The 26,336-nt window shown below is 41.3% G+C and overlaps 1 protein-coding gene across 1 annotated transcript; it reads left to right on the forward strand.

The window, feature by feature from the left end:
- The first annotated feature begins 519 nt into the window (after window positions 1-519).
- C21H16orf72 (chromosome 21 C16orf72 homolog) lies at window positions 520-25,684 on the forward strand. The gene is made up of 4 exons (XM_037813901.1): window positions 520-1,146; window positions 1,743-1,823; window positions 10,820-11,095; window positions 22,620-25,684. Exons 1-4 carry the CDS (start codon window positions 921-923, stop codon window positions 22,862-22,864), a joined length of 828 nt encoding a protein of 275 aa, XP_037669829.1. The 5' UTR covers window positions 520-920; the 3' UTR covers window positions 22,865-25,684.
- The last annotated feature ends 652 nt before the right edge of the window (window positions 25,685-26,336 follow it).

Genomic DNA, 26,336 nt, shown 5'->3' on the forward strand with positions numbered 1-26,336 from the left:
GAAGCCCGATGGGCTGGAGCAGCCCGCCACGGCCCTGCATCTCCACAGCGCAGCCGCCGGACTCCGTTTTGCGCCCCCAGCAGCGAAGAGCTAAGTGGGCCCTCGCCGGGTGCGGGTGCCGGGCCAGATCACGTGATTCCCACCCGGCGCCCCGCGCCGCGGGGGCAGCGCGCAAGTGCGCACGCGCATTCCCTTTCTCTGGTTTCCTTGGTCTGCTCCGACGCAACCACTGTTAGCTCCTCCCTCTCCTCCTCCCTCTTCATCCTTCCTGACAGTCACCGCCTTTCCCGCCTGCCCATTGGTTACGTCAGGCAGACGAGCCTATGAGCCAATCGCTACGCTTGTGTCCAGAGTGCGGCACGCGGAATCAGTCGGATCGGACCAATGGGGGCCCGCGGAACTGCCGCGCCCCAACCAGGCAGGGGAGCCCGGCCCGAGGGGGCGGTGCTTCACCAGTCAGCATGTGGGCGGGGGAGGGCGGGGACCAGCAGCCGCAGAGGCGTCGACGGCGGCGGGGACGACGACGTTCCTCAGTCTTCGGGGTGGGCTCAGCGGCGCAGGCCGGGCTGCGCGGAGACCTGGGCAGTCAGCAGCGGCGGCTCTAGGGAGGCCGCGGCACCATGGGGGGGCGGTAGGAGGGTGCCCGCAGGTGAGGCGAGCGGCGGCGGTCACCGGGCCGCGGTGCCGGCCGGCGGGGCCCGGGGGTGGGGAGGCCCGGGGCGGGGGTCGTCCCGGGCAGCGCGGGACCGCGGGAGGGGGCTCGCAGGCCCTCGGGGTGCAGGAGGCCGGGGTCGCCGCGAGGAGCCGCCGCCGGCCGCTGGGCCCCGTCTCCAGGCCGCTCGACGACGACGCTTCCGCGGGGGCCCCGCCTGAGGAGGACGCGGCGGCGGCGCCGGCGAGGCCGCGGGAGGCCGCGGAGGATGGAGGAGCGGAAGGAGGAGGGCGAGGCCGAGATCCAGGAGCACGGGCCGGAGCACTGGTTCTCCAAGTGGGAGCGGCAGTGTCTGGCCGAGGCCGAGCAGGACGAGCAGCTGCCCCCCGAGCTGCAGGAGGAGGCGGCGGCCGCCGCGCAGCCCGAGCACAAGCAGCAGAAGCTGTGGCACCTTTTCCAGAACTCGGCCACCGCCGTGGCCCAGCTCTACAAAGGTGAGCGCCGCCGCCGCCATCTTGGCGCCTCTGCCGCCCGCGGCCGCCGCCCCGGGGCCCACAGTCTCGTTGCCCCGGCCCGGGGTGGGGGGGACGGGACAGCCGGGCCCCGACACCTCGGGCCCCCAAGATGGCGACGCAGACGGGGAGGCCCTCGGGGAGGGGCGCGGGGTGTGGGGGAGGGCGGCCCGGGGCCGGCGGCCCACCCGGGGGGAGGTGTCCCGAGGTGGCGGACCCTCCCGCCGCGGGGGCCCGGCTGCCGGGTTCCCCCCGGCCGTGGAGGGGAGGAGCCCCCAGTCACAAAATGGCGAAGGGAGACAGCAGGGCCGGCCCTATTGTGCCCCGGAGGCGGCCTCGGGGCGGGGACGGCGAGGGGGCGCCTCCCCGCGTCGCAGCTCGGCCCGGGGCTGCTGCGCCTGCCGGCCCCGCGGGCTCCTCTCTCTCTTGGCCGCGACCCGCAGTCGGTCTGGGATCCTGAAACCCTTGAACAAAATGGCGAAACCTAATATGGCCGTTTCGGAATGATTGACGCCCAAATAACATTTGTCTTTCTGTTTTTTTTTTTTTTTCCTTTTCTTTTTGTTTCTCTTTCTCAGACCGAGTGTGTCAGCAGCCAGGACTTTCTCTCTGGGTCCCCTTCCAAAACGCAGCCACCGCGGTCACCAATCTCTATAAAGGTAAAGATAACCTTGCTGCATTGCCGGTTAAAGGGAAGGGCAGCCCGCGTCAGGGGTTCTCTCTCCTGGGTTGCAAGGGTATTGGTCTCTCTTATCTGGATCCAGGCTGCGGGAATGTTTTCATTTGCACCCACTCACCCGAATGCCTGGTAATTTGAGAATTCTGGTGTTGGTGTTTTAGTTGGGTCAGTGGTTTTCTCAGCTGGGGGTGATTTGATCCTCTTCTCTGACATCTGCCAATATCGGCCGACGTTTTTGGATGTCACAACTGAAGGAGGCTGCTGTTGGTTTCTAGTGGGGCAGAGGCCAAGGATGCTGTTAAATATCATGCAGTGCACAAGACGGCCCCCTGCCACAAAGAATTACGCAGCCCCAAACTGTCAGTAGTGCCCTGGAGCAGCTCTGACCTGGAAGACCACGAGGTATTGTGCGCCTGATTGAAAAAGGCACCAAGAAGAGAACAATTAATGGTTTTATGCCGTGGGCAGAGGTGGACCCACGGATTCCTGTAAGCACCTCATGGAAAAGTTTCTAGAGTTAGGCAGCTTAGATATGACAGCTTGATAGCATTTAGGTGCTTTGGAAACTGGCTAGTTGGGAAGTAACGTGGGCATGTCAACATGCTGTTGTTTAGCAACTTCATCGAATATTTTCTTTATATTTAATTCTAAATTTCTGGCAGGAAGTCTGTGATTAGAGTTTAAGCTGATAGACTTGCCTTTTATGCACAAATCCCTTTTTGGAGTTTGTTTTCCCCGTCTGATAACACGAAGATATGTAAGTAAATATTCTTGTCTGTTGTACTCTTAGTAACAATGGGTTTAGATTTTGTGCTTCACTGGTTTTGAAGATTTGGAAGTTTGGGTTTGGTTTTTGGCGAAGTTGCCATGGAAAAAGGATTTGAGTTTGACTTAATCTTAGTAAAAATGTAATTAGGTCGAATGCTTTCTAACTCTTAAAAGCTGCTAATAGCACTGGAATTTTGTGCATTTCAGAGACATCAAAATAGATTGAAAACAGGTTATGGAGAGTCGCCTTGATTCTCAGATTCTTATTTTTGCATAAGAATGCAAATGATGGTAGCATTCTGTAGGCAAAATGTCCCTTATTGTGAGATTTCTTGAAAAGATGGCAGTTCTTGGGACAGTAATTAGAGAATTGTAAACTGAAACAGATGAATACGAATATTGATTTTAGGGAATGAGGAACTAATAGTCCACGCCTTACTGAGAAAAGGGAAACAACGAAATGGTGTCTCAGTTGGTCAGCTTTGATTTTATGTGGCTGAATTTCTTAAATCTTGACCACTGAATAAATTGCTTTGACAGCCAGCATTGCTTGAGGTCCTTAGTATTCTCTTTGGAATTGCTCTTGGTTTTGTCCAGAAATGGAATTTTGAAGTAATACTCAAGACATTCAGTAATTTTTTTTTTAAAGTCAGGTTTCCTGAAGTATAATTTATATACAGTAAAAATCACCTTTGTTTAAGGCATCGAGTTTGATTTAGACAGACATAGTCTACAAAAATACAGTCCAGTCCCTCCTACTGCCCCTTTGTCGCCATTCTCTTCCCCTGACTTCCCCTGGCAAACACTGATCTGATTTGTTTATATATAGTTTTCCTTTTTCTGTAACGTCATATATGTAAAATCATGGTTTGTAGCCTTTTGTGTCTGGCTGCTTTCACTTAGCATGCTGAGTGAGAGTCACTGTTGGAATTCACATTGTAGGAGTTAGTAGTTAAGGACCTTTTTTGTTGAGTGCTGTTCCACTGGATGGAGGTGCAGCGGTTTGTCCATTCACTTGTTGGAATTTTTGTTTGAAGAGGGAAGGCTGCATGTTTTTAATGCCTTTGTCCCAGGCTCTTTGCTGAGACCATTTACTGATCTGCTGTACAAATACGAAGGTCTTCTGGCTTTTCTGTTTTGTTGTTAACTGCAAAATAGAATAAACAGACACCCTTTCCTGGTGGTGTTGTGCACGGGTAGAATGTATCCCTTCAACTGGTAACTCTTCATATAAGAAGTAGAGCTCAGAAGTTAAACTCCGAAATAATAATCTCTAATTTGATTGCTTCATTTGAAAGAGTTTTATTATTTTATTAGTATTCTTTCTTCATAAAACTTTTATTAAAAGTGTTGTGTAGTTATTAGATTACTCAAATGTTGGATTGTTAATCTGTACTAGATTTACTTTGTATTTTATTTCTGTAAAAGGAAACACATACCTCTTTACGCTACATGAATGGTAGATTATGTTTTTTGGAAATCAGTAGGGTAGCAACCTTTTATTCTTACCTGTTGGAGCAGAGTGTGGATAATGCTTTGTAGGTCCTTAAACTCCTATTTAGGGTGTGGACTTGAGAGAAGGATAAAGTTGTAGGAATAATTGGTTACTTTAGAAAGAGGTAGTAAAATAAGCAAGGTGGTACCACAGGTGTTTGCACCATTAAGTAGTGGTAAATTTAGATTGTTCACAGTTTTATTTAAATGTTGTTTGGGGGATCCTGTAAGTGGGCAGAACTCCTTTGTCTTGTATAATTAATCACTTACCTTGCAAGTTAAAAATGGCTCATTTTGCAAGCTGGGGGGGGTGGGTCTTTTGGTTGAAGATTTTGTGTTGGCTTGATTGAAACGGGACTGGAAGGATCTGGAGAAGAGTGAGTTGGAAAACATAGTCTACCTCCACCCCCCATGAGGACAGAATTCAACAACATGGGGTGTGCAGTTCCTTCTACTTCAGATAGTAGGGTCAGACTTTGGAATCCTTTTGCGGAAGGAGAAGAAAAATCCTTGTTTCCACCTCCGTGTGACAACTGTGAAGAGGATGATGTTTGTTCAGTATGCAGTGGTGTTTGGTCTTTGGTTTTTTAGGACATTTTTGGTATCCACAACTAAAGAAGGGAGTGAAAAATTAATGATTTAAAAATCTAGTTGGGGTTAATGCTTACCAGGAAAATACTTGGTCAAGCCTATTTGTATTTTCTTCTTAAGTCTACCCCCAAAATCCAGTTTATTGGGTGACTGGGTTCAGTCTCCTTCTCCTTAATTCTGTTGGGACAGCATTCTCCTTATCTAACTCTAAATTCTTCCAACTGCCTGGGGCTCCTTTCTAAGTAGAGAGGTAGAACTGGTTGTTGCCTTCTAGGGCAAGTCTTTCCTAGTAGCCCCACCTGGTCAGCCCCGGACTGGAGCCAATGCTTGATAGAGTCTCTTGTTATTGCTTCTCTAATTCTTCCTTCTCAGCTTTTTATGTTTCTTTTTTTCTTTGATTATTGTTTTATGTTAAGCTCCATTTGCCTTCACATTGTAAAACTGTGTTTGTAGCTATAGTTACATACTGAATTGTGCCAAATCTTTTTGTATTTATATGGAGGGTGTTTCTGGTTATCTCTGAACAGGATTGGTTCCCTAAGGTGTCTGTACTCGAGTGCTTGCAGAGGGCTAGAGGAGTGACAGGTTAAGCTTCATGGAGTCTACTGCAGGATCCCTCTGAGTTCACATCTTGGCTTTGTCACTTGTACAGTATGAGCAAGGTATTTAACCATTGAGCTCATTGGTTTTCTCAAATTATAATGGATAATACCCCAAACCACAGTATAAGTTCAGTGTCTGGCATGTGTGAGTATTCAAGTGTTGATTGAGTTGGTGTTCAAGTTCTATTCAGGTGTTTCTGGCTATGGATAGAGCTTAAGATGAAGGAAAGTAATTGTGGTTTATTTTTTAAGTTTTTTTTTTTTTCCTTGTGTTGGAATAAGCTCTGTGGAGTGTACTTTTCTTCTTCCTTATCCTGTTTGCCTCAAGGGGCAAATGTAACTAGAGTTGACAGGTGAGAAAATAGTATGTCTTTTAAGCCCTACTTGTGAGACATCTTGATGCCAAATCCTCTATATAATGTCTCATTTTATGTTAACTGAAAGTAGACTAAACATACAGAAAATTTTCAGGCCAAGTGATTGGTGACTGATTTGGAAAGTATATTCTACCTGGACACCAGATACGGAATGTTAAGAGTTTTTTCTTCTTAAAATTTGACTTTTTGTTACTGTTTTTTGACTCCTTGCTATAAAAACTATTACTGAGCTTTGAGCTTTTGTGCAAAACACCTTAGTATGGTTTACAGTTAGAAACTCTTTTTAAGTCTTAAGTTTTAATTCTTCAGTATGTTACATTACAAGGATCAGTAGTTATCAGTTATTCCTAATACCCAGTTTATTGATTCAATATGCACATTTTTATAGAAGGCAGTCATTTTTGTATGTATAACCTTTTTGTAAAAGGATGTTTGATTACAAATTCAGAAAATGTAAGTCAGGCTGGCTTTGATGATAGGGACCAGTATTAACTTGTCTCTATCTCAAAGGCTCCTGGTAGGGCAGGCCAGGAATGACTTGATTTAGTGGCTCAGGCTCTCTGGCCATGCTGTTCTCTGCTCAGTATGAGTGCGCCTGCATGTGTATGCATATGAATGTGTGAGTATATGCTAGTCTCATCATCTTAGCAGGATGGCTTGAAGCTCACATTTGAGGGTCACTTGCTGAAGCTTAGAAGAGTTCAGAAGCTTCTTTCCCAGGAGCTACTAGCAAATATCTTCAATTTCTTGGCCACAGTTGGGTCATTTGCTTACCTAGAACCAGTATCTAGTCAGGAGATGGGGTTATGCCTATTAGTTTAGAACTAAACCATGTAACATTCCACCTCTTGAACAGATAGGGAGAAAGCATTCCCCAGAGCACATAATTGGTTTCCTGAACAAAAGCTTGAGTACGTTGAGTATCAACGTACTCAAGGATAGATGTCACACAGGTAGCAAAGAGTGGCTACTATTCCCTGGTTCTTGGCCTTTGTTTTGTGTGTTAGATGACGATTAAGTACGTATGTAAGTGGGTAGGAGTTTAACTTATTTTAGATATACTTCCTTAGGGGGAATACACAAGAGTTATTTTCTCAGAACAATTGGGAAATAGTTTTATTTGGCCTTGACTCAGATCTTTGTTTCTTAAGAATTGTATGTAATATTTTTTTCCCTGTGGCAGACTGATTAGTGCAAATTTAAGTCTTAAGTTAAAATACTCCTGAGAGAAGAGTTGATTTGATGTAGCAGTCTGCTCTTAGGGATTTGTGTATCTTCTTCGGAGAATGGGAGACGGCTTCTCTGATGTCCAGGAAGAAAGATCTTGTGGAAGGAACTCTGCCATGGACCCAACTGTTAGGCAAGTCACCTTGAGCCTAAGTTCCTTATGAAATAGGGGTGTCTTGCTCTGGGTAACTAATAAGATTTGTATCAAAAAAATTGTGAAATGTGATTGATTTTGTGTGTCATGTAAGAAAGTTCCTCGTTTGTTCTTCTGTCCAGAAATCAGGATGATTCCCCCTGGTGGTGGGAGGAGTCTCCACAGTGCTTTTGTGGTGAATATTTAGATTTTGAAAATTTCTTGAATTCAATTTCAGCTGCTTTATAAAAACGTTTAAAAAAAAATGTGAAGCATGAGCTGTCTGCTGTGACTGTTCTGTGAATCAGTTTGTTTTTTGAATAAGGAAATGAATGTGCTTGTGATTAAAGAGGTTAGATTGACATTTTGCTGCCCTTGGGGTTTGCCTAACCTTCAAGTTATGGGCTTTTTCCAAATGGCCTTTACTTCAGTAAAATAGTACTGGACACAAGACTCCCACAGCTTCTGGGATCTGGTTTTCTGGGCCATGGGCCTGAAGCTCATACTTCTAGAATTTGGGTGCCTACTTTGTCAGGGTCCAGATGTGTTCAAAGCAGTCTTTGGCTGAGAGTCTTCACGAGGCCATCCCTTTTGGGGATAATTCTGCTGGACACTAAATTATCCTGGAATTACATTAAAATGTAGTCTAGTGCCTAAGGTTCTCCAGTAAGTGCAGGCCTCTTCTACGTAACTAAAGGGATGATAGGAGGATTTTATTTTCAACCAAGTAACTGAAGTCCTAACATAAGTTATGTATTTAAAATTCTTTAGTGTGAACATAAGTCTTTCTGTTTAAGGGAATAATGGAGGTTGGATTAACTTGGGTGGTAAAGTAATTGAACTTTCAGAATATGCCGTTAATGATACCAAGCCAAGTTAAGTCCAGGCAGAGTGAAAGCATGTAGCTGAAGGCCGTAAATGTTGTATTTGCTTTTCTTCTCCTGTACCTTCCAGTCTGTAAAATTTAGTGTTAATAAAATGCCTGATGTTGAATGTGCTCTTAGTTGGTTCTGCTGTTGAGAATGCTTAGAATTTTTGAGGTGGAATGAGTGTCCAGTGGCATATTTTTTTAAAAGAGGTTCACTGTCTTCCATCTAAACCAGGCCAGTGTGTGTTGTTCCAGTTTTGTGATCAAAAGCATGGTCAGCCTTTGCAGATTTGGCTGTTGGTACTGGACTGCCTTGTTTTCTCAATCAGAATAAAATAAAATGTTGCTAAGCTCTTCCCAGGATTGTCAGTATATTTTTTTTTGACTACCTCATGTGGCTCTTTCCCTCTGGCTCTTGAGTTTTGTATCAAATTTAGCATCTTACTTTTTGTTGTCTGTTGTTTGCTGGGTGTACATTTATATGTGTGCTTCATCTTTGTACTCTCCAAATTTGCTGCAGACTTATTTTTTGTATCCCTTTCATACTTCCAACTTTTCCCCTATGTACTTCATTTCCATGTAGTTCTTGAAAAATAACATTTCCTCCATCATCTGTTTTGAAGAAAGAAACTTCTCCAGTTAAGATGTAGACTAGAATAATTATTTTGGGCAGGGCGGGTTTGTAAAAAGCTAGTTGCTTCCAGGTTTTAGGTTTCTTCTCACTTATAATGGGATAGGCTTAGTGGCTTGACGTCATGATTTCCCTTAAAATGTCTCCAGCTCTTTCAGAATCTTGCTTTACAATGTCACCTTCCAGCTGTCCACCCCACTACTTCCATCTGTTTTTTACTGAGCCATGGGAAAGTGCTCATACAGTCCTCTTAAATGCTTACTTACCTTTAAAATGGAGTTCATGACCCTTGTTTTGCTTATGATTAAATAAGAAATCTGAAGAGGTTGATTCACATTGTGATCTGGCCATTATTCTTGTAGTGAGACATGGGAGAAATTACTTCACTCCTGAGCTGTTTTTTATATCTGTAAAATTAGAATAATCTACTGTTTCAAAGTTGTGATGGGGTTTAAAGGAGAAGATATGAATGCACTCAGTGCACGTCATATCACAGGTTCTGAAATTATGTTAAAGTCAAGTCCTGACTTGTATTTTTAAGTCTATTTAAGAGAAGAGACCTCCCATGGATAACTTCTTCCAATTTTTCTTGTTAATTTTTGGAGATTACAGACTAATCATCACCTAAGGAATAGGCATTATAAAGCTCTACTTGTTCTGCCCTTTTGCCTCCTTTTTTTTCCCTTAAATTTATCGAAAAATTAAAAAACAAACAACAAAAACATACCACAGCATTTCAAACGAAACAAAGCAAAGGATTAAGAAAAACAAATAACCTAAAATAACTACTTTGCTTCCAACATATTCCTACCATACCCCAAGAAAATTAACAAACCATAACCAAGCAAAGGAATGAGAAAAATAATCTAAAATAACTACATCACTTTAAACATGTTCCTTCCTTTTTTTAATCTGCAAATTTGTTCAGCTTAGGATCCTTTGGTGTCTGGATTTTATTGTCGTTTTCTTTTTTTTTCTGAGTCCAATCTCTTCATTGTCTGATATTGCTCTTCTTTTCCAAGTCTACTATAGATGTAGCAGACAAGGAATTAACAAAAAACGAATTGAAGCCAGGAAAAGTATTAGAGGAATGATTCCTTTTGTTAGACAAGGATGGTTGTTTTTGTACAAGGATCCAGGAATAAAGGAACTCCATCCTTTCTTTAATACACTGGTGATTGGCTGCTAGCATAGCAACTCAATTAAAAATAAATTGCAGTGACTTACATTTTCAAGTGATTTTTCAGTGAGATAAAACCAAAGAGGCAGGGATCACTTTACTGAACTCAGATTTAGCACATACAGAGGGCAGTTGTGAAGAGTGGGAAACCATTCTGGAAGATTTTAAAGCAGTGTCTTTTGGGGATGGTGGTAAGTTACTGGAGGCTATTGGGAATGAAGGGAAATGAAAAAAATACCTAGGGGGATGAGCGACACTTTCTCTGTGTTCACTCTGCTGTTTGGTGTTGGGGTTTAGTGGTCAGTAAGAGTTAATTTCCCTTTATTTTTAAAAAAATGTTTGTTGCTGCCTTAAGTGTGTTCCCAATTCTTGGTGCTGATTCTGTCAGCAGGAGTGTATCTCTGAAATGATGTAAATGCAGGTGGGCGTGGTCTGAGGGAGATGCAGCTGTTTGTCTGTTGAGTGATGCGATGGTTCTGCTTAGCCTTTGTCATGCTTCGCTGAAGGGGAGCATTGTCGCTTACTGCGTAAGAGCCATCTCTCATGTTCCACGGGGCCGAGTTACTTCGCAATACTTCAGATTCCTCTTGACAACAGTATCTCAAGGTAGTCATATAACCTCTTCAGTCTTATATGATGCTTAGTACCAGTAAACACGTAATAATTTTGGCATTGTTATACTGTTAAGTAAACAAAGATTTTCTTTTAAGCAAAACATCTTGAAATTTTGAATCATTTAGGAATTTTTTACTTTTTATTTCTGCTCTTGCAAGTTATTTTAGCGAACAGCATTTTAACAATGGTAGTTTGGTCAAAGGTAAGTGGTGGTCGTCTATTTTTGTTTCAAAGAGATTACTTTTGAAAGACTAGGGTAGAAGCTCTCGAGCTTTGATGTGTACAACTCTGAGTTCAGATACAGATTCAATGAGATGTTTACCATTTCCAGCATGACTGTGAAATACAGTTTAATAGGTTACTGATAAACTTAACATGCTACTTTATCTTGTTAAATGATTGTTTTGATTAACTTGTAAGATGATTTTCTTTAGAAGAGATTATAGTATGGCTGTCTACTGATCTTGTATCTTTTTTTTTTTTTTAACAGAAAGCGTGGATACTCATCAGCGAAGTTTTGATATTGGAATTCAGATTGGTTATCAGCGACGCAATAAGGATGTATTGGCTTGGGTTAAAAAGCGTAGAAGAACTATACGTAGAGAGGATTTGATCAGCTTCCTGTGTGGAAAAGTTCCTCCGCCTCGAAACTCTAGAGCTCCCCCAAGACTGACTGTAGTGTCCCCTAACCGAGCTACTTCAACGGAAACTAGCTCATCTGTAGAGACTGATTTGCAACCCTTCCGGGAAGCCATAGCTCTGCATGGTAAAGCCGTTTAAACATATTTCTTTGGAAAAAGGGTTAAGAGTGTGCCTGTGGACCCATTTTCACATTTAGAGTTAGATCCAGATAATACTGTCTGTTTTTTGTCCATTATAGTGAACACACTTGCTCCAGAAATGTTTAAATAGAATGTAAGTGAGCACTTAAATGGACAATTTTTGGACTGTCGGCTAGCCCATCCTAAATATTATGTTTTTAAGAAAGTTAGAGGTTATTGGTGTTACACTTAACAGAATCCTTCTGCAACATTGATTAGAATTTATTGCTTTGCATTTATATATTGTACATGTTTTCTTACTCATTTCTGAGTTAAAGAGGATGCTCTTGTGTCTTAAGAATTCTGTTACATTTATAATTGTTGGGAGCCTGGCCGGTGACCAGGCAGGTACGAATTGGGTTCGTTCTCATGGGAACTCCCTTGAGGCCCTTAGTGATAAATGTGCCTTTCGAGGGTGAGCGTTGATGACCTTAGTAGGTGTGCATAGAGGTAAGAAGAATCTTTATGCCTATTGCTTTATGCCTATTGTCCCTTAGATCTTAGAGATTTGAGTATAAACTGGAGAAGCCTGGGGAATGGAGTCAGTGATAAGTCTCTTATCGCTTGTTGCTCTTTAATGTAGACTTCCAAAGAGGACTGGGAACATTACCTTCTGTATGACAACTTGCAAACTGAGGGAAGCATAATAAACAACGGTGAAATAAGACTTGGTTGAAACCAAGAAGAAAACATGGATTGCAAGTGACCACCCAGATAGAAACAATCAGTGTGTTAGGCCTGAGCCCTGTTAAAGGTTGACATTTGTGGGGCATAGTCTGTAGGTCTAAAACAAAATAACTTGGTTATCAAAGCAGTGGGGTGTATATATACAAATGGCTTCTAGATCATTGAAGCTTTACCCCTTACAAAGGTTCTTATTCTCTTTGGCAAACCTTGATTCCTAAAACCCCAATCAGAATATGGGGTTAGAAAAAGTGATTTTTTTTTCCTGACTTGTGGCAAATTGAAACAAACAAAAACCTTTTATTGCAAGAAAGTCCACAATATATGGATATTGTATTCAAGACTGAACACTGTTTATAGAGTGGAACAATTATGCCATCACAACTTTTGAAACTCCTGCCAAAAAGAGGTTAACCTGTTCCTATTGGATTACAGTTTCATTGATATCTAACATAAGCTTGGAAAAACCTTTATTGGAAGTGTATATAGTTGTAGATTAATTTTAGTGCATGGCAGAATTTGATGTAGTTCTCTCTCCTTATGCATCCTGAATTTCTTTATCATCAAGTGGATTTTGATTCATTCCATATTTAAAGTAGCATTTTCTGTATTATATTATTATACTTTAGAAGGTAGTTTCAAGAAATAAAAAAGTCCAGCATGTTATAAATTTTATTGCGGTAGTATACATAGTAAAAAGGGCAAGCCACCTGCCCCAAACCTTTACCCTGTCCCTCAACCCCCATCTCATTTTTCTTAAATTGAATGTGTTCAACTTGTGATTTATTATTTTCCTAAACTTTTATCAGAGTTTTAATGACTCAGTTTTAGGGAAGGGACTACATAATTTTGACTTATGTTTTAAGTTGTGAGGGTTTTAAAAGTTATATACAAAGCTTTGTGTAGAAAAAGAATTTTCAATAAACTTTTTTAAAGTAGTGTTGATTCAGAATATATTGGTGACTTGATGTCCTTTTATTTTTAGGCTTTATACACCGATTTGATGTAGTTAGAACAGTGTTGTGAAGTAATAGGGTCCTTTGAAAGAGCCTACAGAAAAAAATTATACTAAGTTTTGTTCTCTAGTGTTGGAGGAGAACATCGGTGTATTTGAGAGAGTGCTGCTCTGATTGGAGTATTTGAAGAAAGTAATTTTCATGATTTCTAGTAATAGTGCCATGTTAACTAAGTAGTAATGCAAATTAGTATAACGAGTTATCTTCATGATCTGTTTTGTTGAATAGTCTGTATATTGGAGTTAAAACCATCAAAATGATTTTTAAAAGTATTTGAAAACATCTTAATTAGAATAATATGTCAGCATTCAGTTTTGCATATAATTTGCTTAGACAAATCTATGATGTGTAAGTGAGATCAAGTTGAACTTTTTGGAGTTCTTCATTGGAGGGGAGAGTCTAAAGTTTTTGGAGTGTGAGGGGACATGGGAAAAGGATCGGTGTATTGAAGCAGACATCTTAAGTTTGTAACCAAAGTAAAAATGAGTGTACGGGGTCACTCATATCTTACTCCTTTGTAAGAGAGAACAATTCCTCCCAATAGATTTTTCTTTGTCTTTATTACTGAAGAACCCTACTAGATATCACCCCTGTCATTACCTCTACCAAATGTACCCCATACTTGCCTAAAAATACCATGTAGACTGTGAGAATGTGACGAGTTAAATACCCTGATTGGCCTTGGAGCCCATTATAGAGAGACTGATTTAAGTGAACAGTTTGAATCAAAGCCACATCAACTAATGGTTATTTGGGGCTTAAAGAAGATATTCTGGTGCCTTATCTTGACACCTTGTCATTCATTGAGAGCTGAATTAATAACAGGCACCTTGTTTTTATGTAAACAAAGTTTCAGAGAGACCAAAAATCATTGAATAATTTTGTGGTTCTCTGCCTACATTTTATTATTTTTCTTCTGGCCATTTTTTCTCTCCTAGAACTTCTCCTTTTCTTGCTTCTCTTTTTGTGCTGTTTCAGCCTCGTGGTCTTTCCTTAGGTTCTTTTACTGACATAAATTACATTGCCTAGGATTCTGGCCTCACCTGGCTCCTGCAGTTGCCCTTCAATGGCCGTCTCACTCTAAGCAGATTCTCTCCTGACAGCTGATGACTTCCAGATCTGTACCTCTGGTTTAGACCCTTTCTCCTGACTGCCGGAAATGTGTATGTCCTGTTGTCTTCTGGCAGACAGCTCCAGTACCTAGGCATTTATCTCAAAGACAGGGTTCCAGGCTGGACTCAACCTTTCTTCCCTGACAATAGATTTCTTTTCCTCATACAGCTATTCAGCAGACATGTATGTGGCAGATCCTGGGCAGTCTCTGGGAATACATAGATGAATCGAGTGCTTCCTTTTTCTGTTGAGGCGAACACACATGGATAATTTATTCTAATGTAATAAACATGATATGTGTAGCATATTCTGGGGCAAGGAAGGGGCATTTCATAATGCAGCCTGGCCATGAGTCCAGAGAAGGCTCGATGGAGGAGGGTGAGGCTGGGCTATTGGTGTAATCTGCTGCTCTTGTTGCTTCCCACTCCGGAGCTGATCCAAGCTCCAGTCCATCTTCTATGGGACCACTGGAGTGATCTTTGATCTTGTCACTCTACTGCTTGAAAATAATAATTTGTTTCCCTGTGGCCTACAGGGTCAAGCCAGGAATCAGCATGACGTTGCGGTACCCTATGATCTGGTCTCAACCTTGGGTCACTTGTCCAAGCCCTGCCATTTAGTCTATTGAATATCTCCATGCTCTTTTACATGCTTTTTCTTCTGCCTTTTCATCCTTTTTAAGATTCTGTGATGAAGCTTTCCTTCAGTTCTTTTCATTCTCTAGAACATTCCTTCAACTCTGTGTCTGCCCTCCCGCTTTGTGTTTCCTTGGCTCTTTCTTCCAATGGACTGGCTACGTCTTATTCCTTCTGGCTTTTCCAGAATTTAGCAAGGAACCTGGTGTAGGTGTGTGCTGAACTTAACACAGTTCCTCAGAGGTCTGTTGAGTGAACGAGTACAAGGTAGTGGGGCCAGAGGACTTCCAGAAAGAGCTGAGGTTTAATTAATAAAATAGCCCCCTGGTGACTGCAGTAAGGGTAGACTCAAACTTCTGTGCTTTGCAGCTTCTCAAGTTAGAATGAATGTGGCTTGTAGTGGGGCCTGAGGGTGATCCGCTGATAGAGCTGCTCTTCTGGTGCTTACTTGATGAGCACCTTGCTAAGGAGACTCTTGTTTAGTCCTCGCCTTCCTTGGGTTATTGCCATTTTATTGATGAAGAAAGATTTATTTGGCCCAAGATCAAACAGGTTAGTAAGTGGTAGAATAGGTAATTCCAGCTCTGTCTGGTTCTAGAATGCATACTCTTAACCATTGTGCTATACCTCTCCACCCCCCCCCCCCTTTGGTTGGGTGGGAATGGAAGCCTAGGAAATGTGTCTAAGCTTATTTTTCTTATCTAAGGGCATCTGGAAATAAATGAATTTCATATTTTTTCTTGGGACTTTTCCCTATAAGTGAATCTGGATAAGTAGGTTTGAAGATGAATGGTTTATGTTCTGCTGAGTTTCTCATTCCTGTAGTAGAAAGAACATAGATAGGCTTTGGAATTTGAGGCCTTGGTTCTGATCCAAACTTTGCCATTCACTGTATAATCTTGGGCAAGATGCTCAGCCTCTCTAAGCCAGTCTCGTTTGTGAAAAGTGATATACTTTGTTTATAAGGTGATGTAAATTATATAAGAACCTAACAAATTATCTACCCTGCCACAGCACTGTGTATGTATGCTTTGTCTTTAGAGAAGGAAGAATTCTGGTTAGTTTCTAGGACCTCCAAGAGTCTGGAGGAAAGATATGTTAAACTTTAATTATTAATTGCTTATATTACTTACTGAGATCTTGAACTTGTTTCATGTTGACAGGCCAGTGAAGTTGGTTACATTCTCTTTCTACTGGATAGACAGATTCCAGGAGGTTCACTTGCCCAAACCAGTGCTGTGTTGGAATGCCCTGATTGAAGTCTGGTCTCCTTACTCTGAATTGTTTCTATCATCGTGGGGATTAGGTGGAAAAGGGTCCAGAGTAAGAAGACATGCTTTTGGGGATTGGGGAGGGTGCCACATCAGTCACCCATCGGATAAAATTACCCACAGTCTAGCTCTTTCATTCAAATCATCTCATACATGGTCCTTATAGATTGCTGGTCCTGGTTCAGACTGTCCATAAATATCAGGGACTTGGTTTAGGTTCCAAAAGTGATTTTGATGACATTCTTGACTACAGTACTTGGAATATTAACCTCAGTGGGTCTGCCTGGGTTGTCGCTCTACAATTATACATCAGTTCAAACTCCAAGGTCCCTAGCAGAGACAGTCTGGTGTCTGTTACAGTAGATACTGGTGGGGAACCATTGCTGTCATCAGCTTTTGGATTTAAGGTCGGACCTTCCGCAGTTTTAAGTTGCTCTGATGTTTAAAACAAGGCTGAGATAGGAATTGGACTCCTGCGTTTACGAGCATCATAAATTTGAAAGGGATTTAAGCAAATTCAGGCAGTGTAGCCTTTAATATGACACTGGAGAGTATTTTTTTAGGGAAAGAAACAAACGGAAGATTTTTTTTACAAAGGAAGTGCTTAGGTGAGTAAAAAACAAACAGTGGCTCTTTGAAGACTTTTTGGTTTGAAAACCCAGTTTTGTGTGTGGATGTGGTATTACGAGTTCTGATTTGTGCAATTAAAATCAGAAGGTGTGGTCATTTAAAAATAAACCAACTGTTTTTATTCTGCAGCCCTTCCTATCTTCCGCCTTTTACCACAGTGAATAATCCCACGGTAGCTCCATTAGAGGCTGGTAGGTGACATGGATGAATCAGATGTCTCCTGCAGGAGGGACTGGCAGTGAGGCTGGGGTGCAGTCCCATTACCTTGAGTGTTACAAGGCTCCAGTCCTGGCTTTTTTTTTTGTGCCTCAGATACTCGTTTTTCTGGGCTAAAGGGCTAGATGGGGATTCTTATTTTCTTAAATAATCATTGCATTGCCTGATAGGTTCTTGGATCTGGAGAAATTGGGTGTAGTGGCCTTATAATGAAAGTGTAATTTGAAATTAGATTCAGGGGCGTAGAATCAAATAGGAATTTTTACCTAGAAAAGTTGAAAGGAAAAGTCCTAGTTTGTCACACCCAAAGTAAAAACTAATACCTTCTTCCCCTAGAGTTTATGGGAAAGCTGGAATTCTTCTCTGAGCACAGGTTATTGTTTTTTTTGTTTTTGTTTTTTGGTTCACACATTTGGTTGCCTATGTGAGTCAGAGGGATAGAGAAGGGAAGTACCAAACTTTGAGGAGAATGAACCTGTCCCTATGAGTTGTGACCCTAGACAAATTGAGATTATTGGTTTTAAGAAGAAAATCAAGTATTTGTGTTTGATTTTCTCTTTCCCCCTTTCCTGTCACAGCCATCTTTTCCACCGATATAAACAAGTATTGAGAAACATATCTTGAAAGCTAACCCAGATGTTTAGGTTCGTAAGTATTGTAAACTGACAGTACTGGCATAAAAGGAACTCCTTAGTTTTCTCTTGCTGAGGACTAACTAGTACTGACCTGTGGGTAATCTATATCCACTCACCTTTCAAAACTCCTTTTCTCCTCTTGAGGAAACCCATCTAGCACAGTGTGTGGAATATAGTGGAGTCTTTTTTTTGTTTTTAAAGCGGCTTAAACAGTAAACATTTATTTCACAGTTTCTGTGGGTCAGGAATTGTGGAGCAGTTTAGCTGGGTGGCTCAGGGTTTCCTATGAGGTTGAGGTATCTCGAGATACTAACTGGGCCTCCAGTCACCTAAAGGCTTGACTAGGACCGAAGAACCCATTTCCACTCTGCCTCACTCACATGGCTGTGGGCAGAAGGCCTCATTTCCTCTCCATGCAGAGCTCTCCACAGGGCTCTTGAGTGTCCTCCCAGAGCTAGTGATTCTGGAGAGAAAGCTGCGAGAAAGCCCAGTGCCTTTCCTGCCGTCCTGTTAGAAGTTCCGTCTGGGAGAGTTAGACTCCTTTTGAAGAGGAGTGTCACATTGTGCATGTATTTGAAAACCCAGGACAGACTCTACTCTGGCCACAATATAGTAGATTCTCAGTAAATGCTTGTTGAGTGTTGCAGTCTGCATCTTTCTGAAGTAACAGAACTGATGGTAGCTATTTAACAAGAAAATGTGTTTTACGAAATTATTTGGAAATTAGGATGTAAGAGATTAATACACCAAAGCAATTTCTTAATTGCTTTTGAAATAGATTATTTCAAAGTATGACAGTTAGAAGCACTTTCATATCTGTTCAATTTTTTCCATTAGTTTCCTGATTGATTAAATACTAATTTCCTGGAAAATTTGAAAATTTCAGAAAAGTAGCAAAATCAGTATCATGTTATCCCACTATACAGAGATAACTGCAGTTTTAAATGGTGCGTTTTCATCTAGTCTTTTTCTTTCAATGTATAAATATAAAATTATTTCATAGTTGAGATCATACTGCTTATATGGTACTGTATCTTGCTTTTTTCATTTTAACTTGAACGTCGTGAGCATTTTTCCCATGGCATTAAAAACTGTCTTTGAAAAATTGAAAGCATTTTGGGCTGTCAGCATAACTGGAAATGTTTTCTTGGTGTGATACATGTATCTTTGTAATTGGTTTGATTTAGTGTGCTTTACTTCAATAAAAATTCAGTATTATAATTTACAGGTTGGGGTGGGGAGTGCTATCTACTTCAAATTGCCAAAGTCAGTACAGTTCCTTTAACAGCTTGAACTGCCCCCCTCCCCTTTGTTTAAAACACTACATTTACATGAGTGCTTGGCTGAGCACACTGAACAGAACTTGTGCAAAGAAAGCAATATACAACTGTATAGTGCGAGTCATTGCAAATGCAAGAATGCTAGTTTCTTAGGTTCCCCTGTCAGGTGTTAATCACTTCATTCAAGTTGGGGGGATTTAAAATCCCCCCTTTCTTCTACGGGGGACGAGGAAAACTGGTGCAGCAGATCTGCAGAGGGCCCTGAGCTTGTGCTGCGTGGATGGAAACCGCCTGCCTCCCCTCTCCACTGCTGGCCCTCTCTCCCAGGTGCTTAGGGGTGGCCACTGCATAGAGAGCTTAGGTGCAGCCTCAGAGCAGTCGGCCTCTGGACTGAGGGATTGAGAAGGCCTGGTTCTGTATTTGCTCTTTCCGTGCCCATTTGTGACCTGACTGTTGATAAACTGAGATTACATGTAACTTTGAAAACAGGATTTTCTTATCACTCTGAGCATGAACTTGGTATGAAAATAATAGCTATGTGCCACTATTATATTTAATTGCCATGTAACTTGGATTCCTATAACTTGGGCTGTAAATTTGTTTTAGCTCTGGTGGGAGTTTTCAGAGTTTGAGTAAATCATCCTAACCTCTTTCCTGCCCCTTCATTAATCATTAAAATTGGATGCAGAAACTGATAAGTTTACCTTGTATTAAGCAATTCAGACTTTTCTGTCTAATCATAACCACTTGTTCTGCTTTTGTCAATTGATTCCCATAGCCTTTTAAAAAAGTGTGTTTTTGGTAGAAATTAAGTTGTATGCCTTTAGGACATACAACTTAGTTTTTCATTCTCAAGCATGTTTGAATCTTCTGTACTTGTATAGGCCTGATTGTTCATGTGGCTCAGCTAAGGTTTCCTAAAGCATCTTTTAGTAGCTGTCATTGGTATATAAAATAAAATTTGGGCTGTTTAAAATATATATATTTTTTGGTTGTTAATCTTAATTTTTTTGATACTTGTGAACAGTCTGTTTTGGGGGAGATTAGATAGGCATACATAGAATTTTCACTGCTAGGAGAGTAGATAATAAATAGGTATGGTACATTGTGATTTTACTTTAGCTGTTAAACCCTGTATTGTACACCCAACAGAAGAAGATGATGATTTTCTGGAAGTTACTCTTAAATATTCAGATTGACCAAATTGATGTTTAACGTCTCTCTTTCATGGAGAATAGCAAAGGAAACAATGAGAAACATTGACTTTAAGTGCCTGGTTCACTTCTGATGGAATGTTTTTATGAGCCATGGCTATATTTGTCATAGGTATTAAACATACTGCCACCAGACTCCAACATTAACAATGAGGACATTAGGATGGGGTTCGTCGAATTTGTTTTGTGACGTCAAATGGTAAAGGGGATCCTGAATTAATTACTGAAGTAGCCCAGTTTATTGCTGAATGCCAGTGTTTCAGTATAATTACCTTAGAGCCTCTTGCATTGAGAAACAAGTGCAAAAAGTTTGTGGTTGGAAGGATGTGGACACCTTTATGTAGTATGTTATGGGCTGCGAGATGAGGGGAGGGGGAGAAAAGGTAAAGCTCTTGCCTCAAGTTTACAGTCTTGGTGGAGGACTTTAAAAAAAAAAAACAACAGCTGGGCAAAACAACTGGAGGCATTTTTCTTCAGAAATCAGTGAATGTTATGTGTCAGGCACTGTGCTAAGTTTATTAGATAGAGATGAAAAGCCATTGTCTTTAGGGAGAGACAGGCAATTGAATGTGCTAGTTTAAAAAATTTTTCTCCCAACCTTTGTGGGCTGGGGAAGAGGATGCCAGGTTCCTTACTGAAGATTTTAAGTTTGAGATCTCTCTGCTAGGCAGCTAGGAATAAGGATGGGTTCTCACTAAGCGCAGGAGAAATATCTGCCCCTGTGGTACAGGTTTGGAAAACGCTGATGCGAGGATAAGATAAGGGGTCGAGGATATCACCTTGGGTGACACCAGCCTTTTGGGCAGAAGAAAAGCCCACCAAGGCGACTGAGGAAGAAGCTGGCGGGCTGGAGAAGCAGGAAGGAGCGGAGAGTTTGAAGCAGGAGGGAAGAGGAGCCAGCAAGAGACAGGAGAGGTAGGAGAACCAGTCAAGAAGCTTGGTGGGCTGTGTGGAGGAGCTAGGGCAACTTGGGGGCCAGGACCAAATGCAGGAGGTGCAGCCAGACCTGACCACTTGAAGGCAACAGAAATCATTTGATGTTAGTAGTATGTAAAGTGGTGGGGGTGAAGAAGCAGGAAGAAAATCAAGGTAACCGTTAAAGGAGATGGGACCCTAGACCCTGAGGCCACGTCCTTGCATAAGTAATTTGGACGGTAAGAGGGGGCAGCATAATAGAGAGAGTAGGAATCTAGATAGTATGTAAGTTTGGGTCCCAACTCTTGCTTACTAGCTGTGTGACCTTGGCAGATTCCAAAACCTTTTAAGCTTGGTTTCTTGTCTGCAAAATGGAGATGATACATGTTGTTGTAGGATTAGACTGTAAATTACTTTTTGTAGTGTCTGACACAGAAAGTATTCCAGTGTTAGTGCTTTTTTTTTCCTCTTATTTTTAAAATACATGCCAGCCTTTGAAAGGTTTAGAGTTAAAGAGAAGGGCGTGCTCGGATTTGGGCACCTGTGCATCTCCTGCAGGGAGAGCAGAAGGGAGCCAAGTGAATTAGTGTGGAAGAGTTGGAGGGGCTCAGAGTACAGTTAGAAAGAGGGGTGGGCTGGGGAGCAGCAGTGGTTGAGGCCAGGAGTTGTCTCCAGAAGATTTGTAGGGTGAGAACAATGTCAAAGGAAATGTAACAGATTTGATGTGGTAGGAAGCAGAGTCCTTTTTCAACTTAGTGTTCCAATTTAAACCACAGATATACAGACTGCACAGTAAGAAAGAAAGGGCCCCTACCAAATCTAGCCTGTAAACTTCTTTAGAATTTTAAGACGTAAGTCCTATTCTTTAGAACAACTGGTTATACTAGACCATGTTCTATACGTTTATTCAAGCAATAACAAAATCGTTGTGAAGTTAGATTGTCATAAGGGGAAATTCTTGAGGAGGGAAATCCACTGTTGGTGACATTGAGTCTTTTAATTTAATGCTATGGTTTATGTTTCCTGGTCTACCTTAGGCCATCACAGGTTTAAAGTAACCCTGAACATTTAGGAGTAGAACTTAAGTTGGGCTCCTTATCTCTTCCAGGAGCCTAAGGAGTGAGTGTCCAAAGATGAGTACTGGGTATATTCTGCATTGAATAACTTTTCACCTTGAACACAAAGCAGGATTCCTTACACAGCCCCTGCCCTCCCTCTTCCTCTAAAGGATTAGAGAATGATGATGACGCTTCCCTAGGGTGGAAATAAAGCCCAGACCTTGGATGATCAGATAGACTGTCTGATCCACTGAGGCCCACTTTGCACCTTTGTCCTGGCATAATTTTTAATAGTACCCTTTTCAGGCTCGGTAGGGTATGGTTTTGGTTGATAAATGTGGTTGCCTCATCAAGAGGAGGGGATGATTGCTTGTCTCCCTGCTACACACACATGCGCTACCCACCCATGCATGCAGCCACCCATCACAGAGATATCTGCTGGAGTGGGGACTTAGGATAACCAAAGTTTCCTTCTGTTGAAGCAAGCCTCTCATGTCCTTAGGTGTAAGTTGCAGACAGTACCTATCTTGATAGAGTACAGGGGAGAGTTTCATGATGTAGCCAGTACACCTAGCACAGTGCTTGACACATAGCTTAGTAATTGGCAGTTAACCATTAGCAATAAAACACATGACAAAGCTAGATGATTTGACTACATAATAAAGCTTAACTGCTCCTCGGTGACCCCAATAAAGAAGAGAGACATCCTTTGACATTATGACGACGTGGAAAGAGTAAAGTGGGTTGCTTTCAGAAGGGTTACATGATCGAGCAACTCTAAAACCTTTTTTCTTCTTCCTAGGTCTTAGTGGTGCAATGGCTAGTATAAGCGTGCGTTCGAGTACCCCAGGCTCTCCTACACATGTAAGCAGTGGATCGAATGCTAGTCGAAGGAGAAATGGACTCCATGATGTCGATTTGAACACTTTCATATCAGAAGAAATGGCACTCCACTTGGACAATGGTGGAACTAGAAAGCGTACCTCAGCCCAGTGTGGCGATGTCATTACAGACTCACCAACCCATAAACGCAACAGAATGATCTAAACTGCAAACATTTTCACACCCACCATGCTGCTTGAAAGCCACTTGATCCTCAACATATACTATTATTGCAAAGGAAACATGAGGCCATCTTCCCTCATTCACTGTTTAAGAAAAGTGAATTCTATAGTGGTTGCCATAAAAGGAAGTTCTAGGTATTTGCAGTAGATGCCTCTTGTAACTATGGCTTTCTCAAAACTATAATCCTAGCAGAGGACATCAGATAATTGTGTAGTCGTTAGCAAGATCATCATAGGCAAACATATATCCGTTCCAAGGCTAAAAGTGACCTTAACTGTATTTATTCTCAAAAGGGAAAGGAAATATCAGATGTTTATTTGATGATAGAATGCCTTTTTTTTTTTTTTTTTTTTTTTGGGTCCTTCATTTCCTGCTGTGTTGTCTTGAGTATTTTGCTTCAGCAGTATTGCCAGTTTCCTAAAATTGTCTAAAACACGATATGGTTTCCTTGACGAATCTGCAGGCTTCCATTTTCACAGCAGCACTGTACCATGCACCTGGTTTCTATTTAGTAACAGTGTGCAACTTTGAATTACGGGACTGTGCCCTGTTTTTAGTTTTCAATGCAGTTTCTGATTCTGGTGATTGTGTGATGTAAAGAGGTGCTATGAAGGTCATGCACTTAATACTTAATTTTGAATCAATACACAGAACTTTATTGGATTCACTTTGTGTGTATTAGTGCTCTAAAAGTAGCAATATTATTAAACTGCCCCAGATTAACCCTGTAGGCTTAAAAAGATTCAGTTTTAAGATGAGTACTACTTTCCACGTGGGGCAGTGCCCTTCTGGTAAATGTAAACATGTAGACTGCATTCACGGTGGCCTAACGTGGAGAGGTCATGAATTTTGCGAATGGGCTTCCTTTTTCCTTAATGCTAGTGAGAGGGAGATGGATGGGGGCTGTGGGTGGGATGGGGTTTCATATTTCATAGCCTTTTGTATCCTGTTTCACTCTTCATGAGTGCCCTATTCTGTGCAGTTTCCATTGGAATGGGTGGAAGATAAAGGCCTGTTAAAACTGCTAATAATGTGATCACAGGTTAAAATAGTAAATCCAACTCTCCCATACCTCCAGTTCCTCTCCCTAAAAAGTGCAGTCTGGGATCTCATTCTGGAAAAGAATCGCATGGAGGTTCTCTAGATGTTAGGTCGACCTAAATAAAATTTCTCAGTAGAGTCCTCTTTTGAGTAAATGTAAGACCTCTTGTAGCTACAATGTTTTAGAGCATGTTTCATCTTCGTTTTTGATATCTTGAACTGAATGGTAGTCTTCTTTAGATGAAGAATTGATGTCAGCCTGCCAGATACTGTAATTTATTCTATCATATTATTATATTATATATCAAGTAGGACAGTGAAAAATGTTTCCTTGCAAACTTGTAGTCCAGTATCAGTTAATTCCTGTTTTTATCCTTAAAAGACCATTGCAGATCAGTGTAAGGGTTTTTCCAGTAATTACTCACAGCACTTTGTTAAAGTTTGCAATTTCTTCGACCGTCTAATAATATCTTTCTGTGAAGAAACTTTGCTGAGTAAACCATAATATTCATTGACTGGGTGGGATGTGAATGGAATATTAGAAATGTGTGAATTGAAGTTCTGTATTCATTATAGATATAGCCCTTATTTAAAAAAGTGAATTCCATACTAAAACTAGGAACGTTAAGTGAGGTATTTCTAAATTTTTGTAAAAGTGAAATCTTTTTTTTTTGTTTGCATATAATAGCAGGAAGAATTATAGCAACCTGTCATATTTTACCTGAAATGGACAAGCCTATGTATTATGAATACTTTCAGACTTCCCTTTTGAATATACCAAGAAATGCATTTGGAATTCTCTTTGTTTTATTATTGTTGTAAATTTAGATTCTGGAACTGGGGTCTGGTGGTGTGATGTGTTGCTCGCGAATGGCCAGAGCTCCTATTCCTAAATGATTTTGAGATCGAAGAACACATATTTAATCTCCCCCCGGGCCTTGGTTCTAGTTCCTCTTTCCAAGTTGAATAACATTTTTTTTGTTGTTTTTAAGTTGGTGCTCTGAAGCTTAATCTCAGTACCCTTTACTCTCAGTTGTCAAAAGTTTTGATAAAACATGTGCCATTTAATTTGGTGAGAGAAAGCAGGTCTTAACGTCTGCCAGAACGCAATTTATATGCCTTATTGGCTCCATTAAACTTTTTAAAAACTTTAGCATTTGTTACTTTTTTCTATTTCATATGATCTCAAATGCTAGTTATCACCTCTTGGAACTTCTTCCCCTTTCTCTGTTCCATTGCTGTAACTAACCCTGAGATCCACAAGTAGAAAAGGAAATAATTTCTCTTATGAAAACTGAGGTCTGGCAGCTAGACTTTGAAGCCTTTTTTTGTGCCAGTTTAGATGCAAAACAAATCATGAAGATTGCAAATTTGTGTGGTACTTTTTTTTTCTTTTTAATAGCTTTGACATTTTTCAGTCTCTTGAACAAAGCCTGAATTTGAGTTTGGGGGAACAGAACTTCTCTTCATTTTAAGCTTGATTCTTTGATTCTTCTAAAATTCATAACTCATTAGTTCTGTTCCGTCCCCCTAACTTGACATGAGTGGGTTCAATACATCCTTATTCTGCTGCGTTCTGAGCATGACTATATATAAAGTTAAAAATTCACAACATTTAGTATTTTATAGAGCAAAATTAATGGAAAGCATTTGGCTGAATCTAAACATCTTCAGTCAAATTCTTCAGTGTGGTTCACTCAACTGGAGCAGTAGTATACACCTTCGATCATAAAACTAATAAATAATTTTACAAAACCAAAACTCTGTGGGGCTGGTCTGCACTTTTGTTTTGGTCACTGTAACTAAATACCATTATGATGGAATCAAATGTTTAGCTTTTAAAAAAGAATTAGTCTTCTAAAATAAATTTTCCTAAGGGCTTTTGGAACTCATAAAGTTTGCGTAATTGTGGCTTGGGCCTTAGGATTTCTGTTTAGCAGGAGCTCGTTTCCTTTACAGTAAGAGGAGGCAGAGGTGTGACCCTGAGGGTCAGTCAGCCTTGGGAGTGCAGGCAAGTGTCACATGCCAAGGAGTGATTCTTGAAATAGGCTCTTTAGTTGTGGAAATGGGCAACACAATTAATTTTGGAAAATTATTAACAGAACCACTAAGTTTTTGCCACCTGAGTTTTCTTGAATGGTAGTGGTGAGTATGTTAGCAGATTAATCTCACTGCATTTTATTTCACAGTTATAATCTGGCACATTGGCCATTAGATTGCTTCCTACTTAGGTATCTAGTTACGATGGACTTGGGAATCTGGGAATCCTCAGAGCTATTCTGGACTCTGGAAATGGGGCGACTTGAAAGGCTTAGTTGTTAAGAACCCTTGTCTGTTTTAAAGTTCACCTTGAGATCTGCCTGTTTTATTTAGTTACATAAAGGAGGCTTTTTGATTAGACACTTGTGATACC

Source organism: Choloepus didactylus, chromosome 21 (assembly GCF_015220235.1).
Source record: "Choloepus didactylus isolate mChoDid1 chromosome 21, mChoDid1.pri, whole genome shotgun sequence".
Classification (NCBI taxonomy): domain Eukaryota; kingdom Metazoa; phylum Chordata; class Mammalia; order Pilosa; family Megalonychidae; genus Choloepus; species Choloepus didactylus.

Bases quoted from the DNA above. Each gene is read 5' to 3' on its own strand.
- C21H16orf72 (XM_037813901.1), top strand. From the start codon at position 921: ATGGAGGAGCGGAAGGAGGAGGGCGAGGCCGAGATCCAGGAGCACGGG. The intron at 1,147-1,742 runs GTGAGCGCCGCC...TCTCTTTCTCAG, and splicing joins CGTGGCCCAGCTCTACAAAG to ACCGAGTGTGTCAGCAGCCA. The intron at 1,824-10,819 runs GTAAAGATAACC...TTTTTTTAACAG, and splicing joins GGTCACCAATCTCTATAAAG to AAAGCGTGGATACTCATCAG.